Raw genomic sequence first — 13,267 nt, 5'->3', positions numbered from 1 at the left:
TATGTCAGCCGTCTGGCGGGAGTCCTCTGGTGAGCCCCAAAGTCTGTCCAGTGGGAGAGAATACATTGCAGAGAACCCTCCACCATGGAACCTGCTTGTCATAGGGCCGAGCTCTCAGGGCAGGTAGGAATCACAAAGATTGGAGTGGCCAGTATTCAATAAGGCACTGGGTTTATTACACGTAATTAGCACAGAACCCAGGTTGGGCAGAGTAGGGGGTGTGGGGTAACGAACCACTCCAAGGAGCAGTCTGGAAGGAGGCGCCTCGGCACCAGCAGCAGTCTCTGGTCCGGCTGCAGGCCTTGGCCCCAGCAGGGCCACAGGCAGCGTCCATGTGCATGGGTCAGGGCCCTCAGCCAGCAGCCTTCAGGTCACTCAGCTCAGTGGTCTCCTCTTAAGGAGTAACTGTTCCCCCGGGGAGGAGGCCTGACTCCTTTGGTCTGTCTGTCTGTTCCTGTGCTGTACACGGCCCATCAAACTTCTGAACTAAAGTAATGTTCTCAGTTTACCGCTCTAAGACCCTGGCAGCCCAATAGCAGATGTTTCAAAACACCTCTTAGGAGAGTTCACCGTGGCCACTGGGACTCCCATTTTGAACTAGGTAGCAAGTCGTGCGGGCTTCCCTGGTAGCTCAGTTGGTAAAGAATCTGCCTGTAATGCCGGAGATCTGGGTTCAGTTCCTAGATTGGGAAGATCTCCTGGAGGAGGGAATGGCAACCCACTCCAGTATGCTTGCCTGGAGAATACCACGGGCAGAGGAGCCTGCTGGGCTACAGTCCATGCGGTCGCAAAGAGCTGGATACAGCTGAGCAACTAACGCGCATACATACATACACACACACACACACACATCATAAATAGCTTAAATCCTGTAAGTTTCACACAAGAGGAGTAGGAATCGTTAACACAAATCCCATCAAAACAGGACTGACTACAGTGTGTTCCGGGAGGAAGGACCCTGTCTGCGGGACTGACAGCAAGGCGGGGGAGGGTGCGGAGGAGGAGGGAACAGGCTCCAGGAGGGTCCAGGAAGGGAAGCTCAGGCCGCTGCCGGCCAGTGGGCAGCAGCAGTGGTGGTGGTGACAGGAGCACCAATGGCAGAGCTTTATACAAAACAGAGTGAAATGCTGGCTGTGCGCATTGTTCTAAACGCCTTACATGTTTAACGCATTTAACCAGTTTGTAAAGCAGGTATTGTTACAAATCCCCTTTTACAGAAGAGGAAAGTGAGACAGAGGGCGCACAAGTAACTTGCCGAGGTCACCTGGTCAGCACCTGGCAGGGTGGGGATTTGGTCCGGGCCTCTGACAGTCAGCCGATCAGGTCTGCTCATCTGCGGTTAAAACCCTGGGCTGGGCGGTGAGGAACGGGGAGCAGAACTGTTGCGAGCCCGGAGGCAAGTCCTGAGATGAGTTTGGGGTGGTATCTAGAGGACTCTGCACGTTCAGACTCCAGAGAGGTAGTTGGAACATGAGCCTGTTCAGGACAGAAGGTCTGAGCTGCAGAGTTAAGGTTACTTTTAAGAACTTAGTGGATGCAATTGCGGACAGCTGGCTTTGGGACAAGGAGCAAAGAGGAACTGCCGTTAAGGGGCTTACGGAAGATAGCCAGGAGAAAAGTAGTAATAAAAACAGCCGCCACTCACTGAATCCCTGACCCAGGCTGGGCACTGTTCTAAGTACTTTACATGTCATGAGTAAACAACCTGAAGCTTTTTCATTTGAGATCAAGAATATGCAATCCTTTATAGTACAACCATTGGGCAACTTCAGCAGCTACCTTCTTATCCACAAATTTTACACTATACTTACTTGAAATAATGAAGTATTATATTTTAAATACAGCTATACTTTTAAATGAGGAAGCTTTTAGTATCAATAGTAAAAACAGTCTTATACTGGAGAAGACTGTTTCCAAGTAGGAAAGGCACATACCTTGGGCTCTTTGAGGAAGCCTCATTTGTAATGGTGAGCAAATCACATAACCCTCTTGGGCTCATTTATAATGATGGAACAGCTTCTTTCTCTTTAGCTTGCAGCACATCACTTTAATTAGATTTACTTTCTTGAACCAGAAAATGTCCTTTCGTGTGCTTGATATTTTTCTCTGTAGATAGCAGTTCTTAATGCCGGGGAGAGACGGAAGTTTCTCCAGGGAAAGACATTCTGAATTCTGAGGAGCAGGCTGCGGAGAACCTTCTCCACAGCCCGAGTGGCCCTCAGCTCTCTCACTGTGTGTGATGGTGTTGGCTTGTCCTGGGCAGGGTGGAGGAATCAGGTCTTCGCAGTTAAGGGTATGTGTGACAGTTTAAACTTCTCAGGTGCAAAGGACCGTAAGGAAAAAACAATAAGTTGAGAAAATAATAACAATGCAGAAGAAAATGTGAGGGTTCTGTTATTCTTGTTGTCCTGTGAACTTGATGAATCAACAGATTTGTGAAATTTGTATTTGAAACCGAAACGAACCTAACAGGATTTCCCCATCTTAATCCACACATCAGGGTTGGGTCTTTGGTTTGATTCAGCTTTTTTATTTACAGAATCAGTCCTTTTTAAAAAAAAAAAAAAATCTCTATCCATTTTGAGTGGGAAATAGTTGGGTAACAAAATAACTCTGTCAGCAGATAGTTGCTTAATATTTATTGAGAGTCCAGAGTTCAGCCATGGCAACCTTGAAAGTCAAATGAAAAAGAGGTCTCCCCTGGGTAGAACAGCAAGTAGCAGTGTGTACTCTTGACTAATTATTAACTTTTGAGTGTTTATCTTACTGTTTCAGAGCTTTCTTACTAGTGAATTCACTCTATTTGCTTTTTTTTTTCTTCCCCTGTATTTTTCCAGAAAGAAAAAAACGAAAGGCACCTATGACTTGCCATACTGGGACCGAGCAGGTAATTTACAGCTTCGTATCTCTCTCTATCAGAGGGAAGCCCTGCCCTGTAAGGGGCGACAGGAGGAGAGGAAAGCCATTTTCAGGCCCACATCAACTCCCTGGCACCATTAGAAAAATGGCATTCCTCTTCTGATCATTTTTTTTCTTTTCTGTAAAAATCTCCTGTAGTCTCTAAGTAATGAAATGGAATTTCATTATAAGAATTTCTCATAACACACGCTTTGCTCTTTTCCTCCTGGAAACCTTGTCTGATTTGCCTCCACGTACGTCTCTGTCCTGAGACCAGCTTTCTGTGTGGTGTGCGTGAGCACCGGGTACGAGGCAGGGGGCTGCGGCTCTGGTGACAGCGTGGTCGCTCTGCTGTGGCCGTTTGGCCCCGTGGGGTTGGTCTGCCGTCTCTGCCTCGAGTTGTCGTTCCTTCCGAGTCCTGCTGTGTGTGGCCGGGGGCGGCAGGGCCCTTCTGCGGGTCTCCCACCTCCCCAGCCTCACTGGGGTGACTGTTTGGAGCCCAGAGAGCTCACTGCGAGCAGGGCGGAAAAGAGCAGTGGTGTGGTCAGATCCTGTGCTGCTGTCCCCCCCAAGCTCCCCCCCCAACAGGGTGAATCTTAGAATTCTTTGAACTTATTAATGTATTAAAACCCACTGCTCTAACTGTCCGGCTGCCCTGGAACAGCAGTGGTTTGCTTCAGTATATTGCTTTTGATAGAGATTTGTACTGTGTTCTGCTTTGCATTGGATAGTCTATCAAAGCAGAAAATAAGCTGGGACAACTTAAGGAACTAGAAAAAGAACAAGCTAAACCCAGAGCTACTGGGAAGAAGTAAATAGTAAAGATTAGACAAGAGAAAATAGAGAATAGGAGGAAAACAGAAAATGGCAAGTGTTGGCAAGGATGTGAAGAAATTGGAACCATTGTGCACTGTTGATGGGAATGTAAAATGGTTCAGCTTCTTTGGCAAGTAGATTTTTTTTTTTTTTTGGTCAGTTCCTCAGAGTTAAAAATACAATTACTGTATGATCCAGCAATTCCACTTCTAGGTGTATACCCAAAAGAATTGAAAACAGTCTTGGACAAATGTTTCTACATCCATGTTCATAGCAGTGTTATTCAAAACAGTTAAAACATGGAAGCAACCCAAGTATCGATCCACTAATGTATGAATAAGCAAAATGCAGTATACACATAAAATGGAATGTTAAGCCATGAAAAAGGAAATTCTGCAGTATATACTGCAGTGTGGATGAACCTTGAGGACTTTATGCTAAGTGAAATAAGCCAGTCACAAAAAGAAAAATAACATACGACTCCGTTTATACGAGGTACTACTCATATGTAGTAGTCTAAAGACAAAGTAGAGTGCTGGTTGCCAGGGGCTGAGGGGAAGAGACAAGCAGGAGTTACTGCTTCATGGATATGAAATCTCAAGTTTCACAAGACGGAGATATCTGGAGTGAGGGTTGCCCAGCAATGTGAACATATGTAGTATCACTGAGCTGCTTAATTAAAAATGGTTCGGGAAGTTCCCTGGTGCCGTGGTGAGGGTTCCAGGCTTTCATTGCTACTGGACTCAATCCCTGGTCAGGAAACTGAGATCCTGGAAGCCGTGTGGGTGCAGCCAAAAAAAAAGGGGTAAGATAGAAAATTCCATGTATTTTACCACATTTTTTAAAAAAAAGTCTTGAACATCAAGGCTCATTTTATAGATATTTGTTACAGAAATGGCTTAAATGCAGCAGGATTTCTCCCTTCATATAGTGTTATCATTTCAAACATAGCTTTCTCCTTAATGGTCTCTCTTGCTTATGATCACAATGAAGGCTGGTGGAAAGGAATGAAGCAGTTTCTCCCTGCCAAATCCGTGGAGCACGAGGAAACCCCAGTTCGCTACAGCAGCAGCGAGGTGAACCACTTGAGTCCAAGAGAAGTCACCGCCGTGCTGCAGACTGACTCTGCAGGTAATTCTAGCGCGGCCCGAGCCCAAGGAGAGACGCTGTGCTTGCCGCAGAGCGTGTTGGTGTTTACAGTATTTACCTTTTTCACGTGTAGGAGATGAGCTAGTTTCCACATGTAGATCCACTTTTTTAAAAAGACCTCGAGAGAGTCATTTCTGTGTCTCAGATGTTCTATCCATAAAATTGGGGTATTCATTTCTAAAAACTTTGGGCATGTCTGCTTATCTGGAATTTCATTTGGTTTTATTGGGAGTTTGAGGGTAGTAAAAGGAGAACAGGAAAGACACAGTGGCCTCGGTATTTATCCTATTAACCCAGTGTATATTTTAAACATTTCCAAATATTTGAAAAACATGAAATTATTTTCCAAGATCAATATTATTTCAGTAATGGACTATTTTCAAATGAAATAGTTATCTGTAAATCTGAAGAACACGTATACTCTTTATGCAGAATTCCACGAATGAAGCTTTCTGGCACATTGACATATTACCTTGAGATAACATCTTTAATTTTAATTTTTGAAGCTGATTCTTGCAGGAAAATCCATCCGTCTCCCTGATAGCACAGGTGCCATAAAGATGTGTGTGTTTTCAGGGTAAGCCTGTGGCATTAACGAGAGAACTTTTCTGTTTGTGTTTTGCGACACCCAGAGTATGCACAGCCACTTGTGGGAGGAATCGTGGGCCCCCTCCATCAGAGGTCTACCTTTAAACCCGAAGAAGGAAAAGAAGCAGGGTATGCTGACCTCGATCCTTACAGCTCCCCAGTGCAAGAAGTTTACCACGCCTATGCAGAACCGCTGCCAGTGACCGGGCCTGAGTACGCAACCCCGATCGTCATGGACATGTCCGGGCACCCCTCGGCTGCAGCTGGCCTGCCCTCCACGTCCACTTTCAAAGTTGCAGGGAACCAACCGCCCCCCTCAGTGGGAACATACAACACTCTCCTCTCCAGGACCGACAGCTGCCCCTCGGCACAGGCCCAGTATGATACCCCGAAAGGTGGGAAGCCGGGCCCGAGCGCCCCGGACGAACTGGTGTACCAGGTGCCGCAGAGCTCACAGGAGGTGTCAGAAGCAGGGAGGGAGGGTGAGGGTGACGTTTTTAAAGAAGTCCTTTGAAGGTGATGCTGCTTTTTACAAAGCATCATTTTAAAGCACATGGCCTTTTTTGTTGTTGTACTAGTGGTAGAACGTATTACATATCTGTCACGGATGTGGTTGGGGGAAGTGTGATGACCGAGGTACAAAAAACTACTAGTCTTACCATCTTGCTTTTAAAGGGGTACTGTGGCACAATTACTGCTTGCCTATGAAATTTCAAACATCTTGTTTGTTACTACTGTAAAACACTATTTTATACAGAAAAGGCTCCCTACTATGCACTTCAAAGAAATTTAAAATCACTGAGTATTTATTACCGATGCTGCAGGTACATTGATGAACTCGAGATGGCTCTGTAAGCCTTTCTGGCAATAACGCATGGTACTGTTCTTAAAAATGTCTAATGGCTTGAAATTCAGCAATTTATGAAAGGTGGGTACTATTGTGATTTCTTCCTCTTCTATTCCTGTATTGCTTTCTGAATTTAAAAAATATATATTGATATAATCATTGTTTTGATTGCAGCATTATGTATTTATCCATCTTTCCTTAGGAAGAGCTGTAGCTGGGAAACTGACCTGTAGTGAGCAGAGTGATTTTTCACTTTCTGACACTCTAATGAACTTAAGCATCTCATAGTACACGACCTGGGCTCATCCCTTGCTTATTCCACCTGGGGCCCTTGGTGGCCTGCCCCATTCTCATGCTTATGAATGCCTGGGTTTTTTTAATGGGTGATGCTTGCTATATCAGTCTCATTAATTTAGATCCCCTAGTGTCTCCATGCGGAAACAGGAACAATTTTATAAATTTAAAAAGCTATAAAGGAGATCCTCTGCTCCAAACTCTATTTGCAATGGAATTCTTCCTAGGAGAGTGTGAAAAGTTAAGGGCTTCTAAACAAGAACACTGTAAACAATACCCACTTAATATTTATCATCAACGTGAAAGGCAAAATTATTCCTCAGGAATCATGTAAATTACCTCCCCTCCACAAAAGTAACCAAATTGCTTTGGTTTTATATACAGACTGTTCTTTGAATCTCAAGGTATTTATTGTTTTTAGTGAAATAAAGAAATGTTTTTCCACAGTAAGAAATGTAAAGCCAGCATGTATTCTTCAGCTCTCTGATTATGCCATCTATGTGGTCGGGGGGTGTGAGTAGTCTCGTGTATCACTAGGGAACAGAGGGAACAAATGTTTTAGCATCCTAGCAAAGGAAAATTCCTGTCTTGCTTTTGATACCTCTGGGCAACTTCGGTCACCCAGAAGTAGTTTAAATGACCGAAAATAGAAGTCATCTGCAGTTTACTAGCCTTAGTGTAGAAACCATCTTTAGAAGTCTATAGATTGGTAAGATGATATGAGAAGCTAACCATATGATTAAAATATATGAATTTTACATCCCCTAGTTTATAGTTAATGTTGAAATGTACTTCCCCAGCAGGTTCTAGTCATTTCTTTTAGCCTGTACCGCCAGATGATGGCAGAATTTGCTAAAATTTGACCAACTATATAGTGTTCATTTTGCTTGCTTCCATGAGTCTTTCAGTATTGTAAAACGTTGCTCCAAAACAGAACTGCCAAATTCTACAGCCTCCCTGTGTTCTAGTTGTATGATTTTGTTGGTCTTATTTTCAGATGCTTTTCCTTTTTCCAACAGGCTTTTGAGGCATAATTTTATTCACTGAAAAGCCAATACACATTTTGTTTCAAAATATTTGAAACAAAAAGCACAGATGTTGAACTTTTATTAAAACAGGTATGAATGTGTAAAGCACATATATTAATGCAGTCATCCCCCTCCAGGTGGGAAGAGAGTAAACCAATTGCTTTATTTTTTTATTCATCCTTAGTATACAAAAATCTTTCTAAAATCATATGCCTATTTGAAGCTTTAAGAGAAATGAGTTCAGTAACTATTTCTTTTTTCCAAAGATGCTTGCTATTTTTAATTGTGCGTACCTGATTGTTTTCCCATAGAACTTTTTTTTTTTGAAGCAAATGTTCTCTTAATGCATGTTTTAAGACTTGATTCATGTATTGCCACTGTGCTGTCCCTGAACTACCAATAATTTTTACAAAATGTCTAGTTTTTAACTACTATTATATATTTTACTTTCCAAATGAAGAGCTGAGCCTGATACAAAAGGTTAGTCTGGTTTGTACTTTTTAATTCATTTTCATATTAGAGTTTTTTTTTTTGTACGTTACTATGTCTGATATATATACAGCTTTGGAGACAATCAAGTAACAACTGAGAATGTGAAGGAAACCATTTTTTACAAAATTCCCTTGATTTTTTATTCTTTGCTTGAAACATGTAGGAAAAAAAAGTCACTGTGACTTACTGGGTTAAATTTTTTCCTGTTAATGCAGTTATAAAAATAGAATCAGACCGTGGTACAGGAAATATGGCCCTTAAGGTTTCATAAAATTACACTGACTTCGCTGTTACTTGATTTTAGGAACCAGCACAGTTAAAGGTAAGATATTGTGAATGCTGACTTATATTGTATTAAAAGCTGTAAATCTAAAGAGATCCTATTGTGTATGCAGGGTCTAGCCCAGTTATTTAAGTTCACGTTTCGCTATTTGCACTTTGCATTGAACAATGGGTTTATTTGCTGTTGAAATGGTTCGAGTAAAAGATTTATACAGTAATTGAAATTATGTATACATTTGCCCTTCTCCCTCCCGCCCACAAGAGGGAGCAGAAAATGAGCTTATTTAAATATGAATGTGGCCATAATTCTGTGGAATGTAATAAAGCTTGAACCTCTTTCCCTGGGCTCCACATTGTTACCTGGAGAGCAAGAGGATTATAGAAAAACACCATGTCAGATAATAGGATTAGAAAGAACAACTAGATTAGGTGGGATAATAAAAGCTTTTCAACCCTCTTAAGAGAAATCAGTGAAATTGTTTATTTAAAAAAAAAAAAAGTTACCTACTGGCTATGCCTTTTGGTTCTGAACTTGAAATCCCTAAACTGCAATATCTAAGAGTTGGATATTTTTAGGTCAACTGTGGCATCAGTTCTCATATAATCCAACTTGTAACTAGTTTCTTCTTCTCTCCTCCTCTTCTTTTTTGGCACTGGGAAAGGTAGAAACAAAACATATTGAAATACGTATTGGAAATAAAAATGGCTTTGAGTGTCAGTGATATTCTCCCAGAATGTACTTTTCTTACCTCGGCATGTACTGTAGTCACTCAATATTTGTATATGTTGCTAGAATTTGATTGTATAAATAGTGAGATTTTAATGTGTTCATGTGTTTTTAATAAATTGTATATATGTGTCTTGTTCCTTTTTTTTTCCCCTTAAACCTTGAGGTTTGTAACCGTTCTCGTACTATACAAAACACCAGATTCCTCAATTTTAAGATCAGTCAGAAATGTTATGGCCAGTGTTTATAGTGTTCTCAAATTTGAGAACATTTGAAAATGCCACCATTAGTGTTTGACTTTTAACTCTTTCTGTAGACAGCACCATCCTTTCTGAAACCAGACTCAGCATCCACAGTCTTAGCTGTGGCCCCTGGCTGTGTGGTGTGAGGGAATGATCAACTCTGCCTTTTCCACCTGAGTTATCAGAAGGATCAAACGAGACTGGTATGTGGGAACATATGCTGGGATTAACAGCACAGAGTCCATATTCAGCATGTGGGTCTGAGTTCAATCAGCTACTAGTTCTCTCCCCCAACATCACTTTCAAGTATATCATTTATTCCTGTTTCTGACCCAATATTTATACACGCTCTTTAGATAGGCAGGTTGTCAGTGATACCAATTCTTTCTACACATACCTCTTCTGACAGCTTTTGATTCTCGCCAAGTAACGTCTACTGCTCTCCTCACCCACTGTCCCCCTCCCTCCCCATAACCTTTGGTTATAGTCATCAAAGTAAAAAGGGAGACTGGCTCACCACTTTAGTCCACCTGGCTTGTCTGCATCCCACAAGTCTTTTCTGGCGCACCCTAGGTAAGCTTTCCATTTGAAGATGTGACTGACTCATGTGGACAGCTGGTCTTGTCATGAAAGTGCCACTGAAATCCAGAAACAGCTCGACTCTTAAAGGTTAACTCATTCTTGTCTTCTTTGTTTCTTGTCTTTTTTACTTTACTTCAAATAAGCTTCGAAAACGTAATGAATTAATAAGCCAGGCAAAAAATACCGCTTAAAAGTTTTCTTCTTGAGCTTGCCTACTTCAGCTTCTTTAAACTTTATTTCTTTAAAATAATGAAGTCACCAGACTTGAAGAATTGCAGTCTTTGGTTATTTACTTATCCAGAGTTTCATGTTTATCCTGTTTCTTTTGACTTGGGAAAAAAAAAAATCTTCATTCTACCAAACTACTGATCATAATCATGGTTTACTTAACTGCAGGAGAAAAATGGTTAATTCAGTCAGTATGATCTTAGATTTCCATAACCAATCATGCCTCAGGTCTGGTTTAAGATTCCAGTCCGGCTCCTCGGGTATAACTAAAAGGGACTAGAGTTAGACACCTGAAGTGGGTCTAGTACACTACCTCAAGGAACTGCCACACACCAGTTCCTAACAGTTTACAGTAGCCAGATGAACCTCCCAAAATGTCCTGTTACATTCAAAATTTGTCGTAGTAAACTTAAACCCCCTTACTTACTAGGAAGTCACAGCCCTTCAGAAGTCTAAGATGAACGAACTATAGTTAAAAACACCTCAGAAAACTAGCTTATTTTTAAACAATGCAATGAAAAGTTCACTTTCCCTGATATCTTAACGTCTTGGTTTCCATAAATTAAATATATTCACAGAAATTAAGCTGGTGGTTATGAATCACCAGGCAGCAAGAGACTTAATACACATAATTTCTTGACAAGTACATCCAACATATTTAAAAATAAACTAAAAATTGCAGTATAAAAATAAAAATACTGTTAGCATTATCTTCTGAGTCTGTAGGGTTACTGTTGGGTCAAGTCAGTTACAAAGTTTTTTTCTATAATGTCCTTCAGAAAGAGCTGCTCCGCAGTGACATTGTGATATTCATTCTAAAGAAGAAAAACAAAAGTCACCGTCTGTCCCAATATGAAGATATCAACAGCAGCAGCAATGGAATATATCAAAAAAAAAAAATCAAGTAGCAAGTGACATGGACTTGAACTTTTTTTACCTAATTGTTTTTCGTTTCTCATTCTTTTGCCAGAGCCCTCCCTAAAAGCCCACTCTTTCCACTTAAACCATCAGTTAAGTAAGGGGTTCCCTCACATCATCTTCTGGTCTACTGAATTATGGTGTAAATCTAGAAACCAAAATTGACAAGATCTAACCTGAATAAATTCCACTTGTTCAGCTTACATAGTATTTAGGGATAAGGATTTAAGGGGACTGGTTTCATTTCATGGGATATAGCCATATACTTAACAATAAATCCCTCACTGTTCAATGTTAAAATGTACATGTAATATTTTAACTCCTATCACTTGTGCCACTAATCTAAGTTATTAGGAAAATAGGAAATTCTTTCCCATTCACAGTAAAAATTTAAGGATCAAATCTACCATTATTAATCCCCATTCAAGGGAAAAATGATCTAGTATAAAAGTTTACAACTTTTCTGACCATGAAGATTCTTTCATGAGGTTAAAAAGTTATAGACCTTCCCATCTACTTAACTGAAAAACTCCATGAAAAGAATTAGTATGATCATGGCCATGCTTTTGGGTGAATCTGTCATATCTCAAACAACAGGTTTCGAATATCTTTTCAAACAGTGCATCAAATATAGCATCTAAGGTAAGGCTTGGTTCCTATGTAGGTTTGATAAGATTCTTCCAAGGGTCTGAGGCCAACAGATTGAGAGCTGCTGCTATAGTGAGAACTCTGGACCCCACTCCTAATTTCAGCACATGCTATCTGTGTAAACCCTTATTAAGCCATCAACTTCTCAAAACCTGTTCCCTAAGTAAAATGACAGGGTGAAATGGCAGAATATATAAGCTTACCTCACTCATCAAAGACATGGTGGCATTCCCATAGTAGTGCAAAGGACTCTTGAGGTCAGAAAAGTTGTACTTAAAGCCAGCAAGATGAACTTCATGACATATGTGAAATGCCAAGGTAATGGCAATAATGCCTGTGGTTGGGTGTTTGGGTTTCTGGGGGAGGAAATGAAAATTTAGGGGAAAAAGTACACACAAGATACTTGCTTCCAAAGCCTATTTGGGTGATTCATCTTACAGCATCTTCTGAGCATTTCATCAAGACAAAAACTTAAGTTCAACCTTCATCATGCCCCAAGGCTCAAGTGCCAAGTTAATATCCTAACTCTATAAAGTGTTGGTTGTAATCTTAGAAAGTCTTTCAAGTAAAACCTAACTGCAGTACTAGTCCAGAAGACAACTATCAGATGCAGCCTTGAGGAAAAGGATGCTGCCGCCTTATTTAAAAAACACATCAAGTCTGGCAACTTGTGGAAAAAGCAAAGTCTGAGAATATTAAACCCATGTATGAAATGTAAGAACTGCTTAATTCACTAACAGATAGAATCATGCTAAAAGGCTTCAAATCATTTAGCCAGAAAATAGTTCTGTTTCATAATGCTGATAATTCAGCTTTAGGGAAAGATGGCTTTAATTGAGTAACTTCAATAACAAACTGCCAAGGTGAGGATCTGACTAGAAAATGAAGATTCCAGATGTATATACATAGTAAAGTCACACTCAGTTTTGTTTTTAAATTGATAAAATTTTAACAACAAGAAACCAAGCATCCCCTTCACATGTACATATACCCTAAAAAGTACTATCATAGATGTCTGACTGAAGGGTCTTGGCATTCTAAGCTTTAATTCTCGTAGGATAGCCTTCAAAAGCGAAAACAAAATATATCTTTGTTTTTTTTTTTTTAAAACAAAAATTCAAGGAGATTTTCTTTTGATTAAATGTTTCCTACAGATCCCATGGAAATTACATATGATTAATTATGGTTTCAAGAAAAATCAGAGCAGCATAATAAAATCAGGTAAACTCCAGGAAGCAAATTTGTCTGAAAGCCTAACAGCCTTCTACCTAAGTTCTTCTTTACCCCTCACACAACTGTGACTCCACCACAGCTTCTCCATCTGCTGTGAAAGGAAGTTAATGGTTGGGTTAAAAACCTAGGGGTCATCCCAGCTCACCGATGACATCGCATTTCAAGTTTTCTCTTTCCCTTCTTCACACCGTAGAGTTTCCCATTCACCATGACAGGCATTCCCTTATGGAGGCCTTCAATTACCTTTGGCACCCACCACCCACAGAACCTATATTGTCCCTGACAGAATCTTAAC

At 40.7% G+C, this 13,267-nt stretch overlaps 2 protein-coding genes across 10 annotated transcripts in view; one reads left to right on the top strand and one right to left on the bottom strand.

The window, feature by feature from the left end:
- The window catches only part of DCBLD2 (discoidin, CUB and LCCL domain containing 2), a 214,941-nt gene extending 205,688 nt beyond the window's left edge, over positions 1-9,253 (top strand). For both annotated transcript variants that reach the window (XM_043892567.1, XM_043892566.1), the window contains 3 exons: positions 2,838-2,887; positions 4,708-4,845; positions 5,496-9,253. In XM_043892567.1, coding sequence (XP_043748502.1) covers positions 2,838-2,887; positions 4,708-4,845; positions 5,496-5,965 — 658 coding nt within the window. In that variant the 3' untranslated portion in view covers positions 5,966-9,253. The remainder of the gene's footprint in view (positions 1-2,837; positions 2,888-4,707; positions 4,846-5,495) is intronic.
- The window catches only part of ST3GAL6 (ST3 beta-galactoside alpha-2,3-sialyltransferase 6), a 90,105-nt gene continuing 85,689 nt past the window's right edge, over positions 8,852-13,267 (bottom strand). For all 8 annotated transcript variants that reach the window (XM_043892575.1, XM_043892579.1, XM_043892576.1 and 5 more), the window contains 3 exons: positions 11,943-12,095; positions 9,881-10,988; positions 8,852-9,047 (listed from right to left, as the gene is read on the bottom strand). In XM_043892575.1, coding sequence (XP_043748510.1) covers positions 10,902-10,988; positions 11,943-12,095 — 240 coding nt within the window. In that variant the 3' untranslated portion in view covers positions 8,852-9,047; positions 9,881-10,901. The remainder of the gene's footprint in view (positions 9,048-9,880; positions 10,989-11,942; positions 12,096-13,267) is intronic.

This window comes from Cervus elaphus, chromosome 31, assembly GCF_910594005.1.
Source record: "Cervus elaphus chromosome 31, mCerEla1.1, whole genome shotgun sequence".
Taxonomy (NCBI): Eukaryota; Metazoa; Chordata; class Mammalia; order Artiodactyla; family Cervidae; genus Cervus; species Cervus elaphus.
This window is presented reverse-complemented; position numbering and strand designations above follow the sequence as displayed.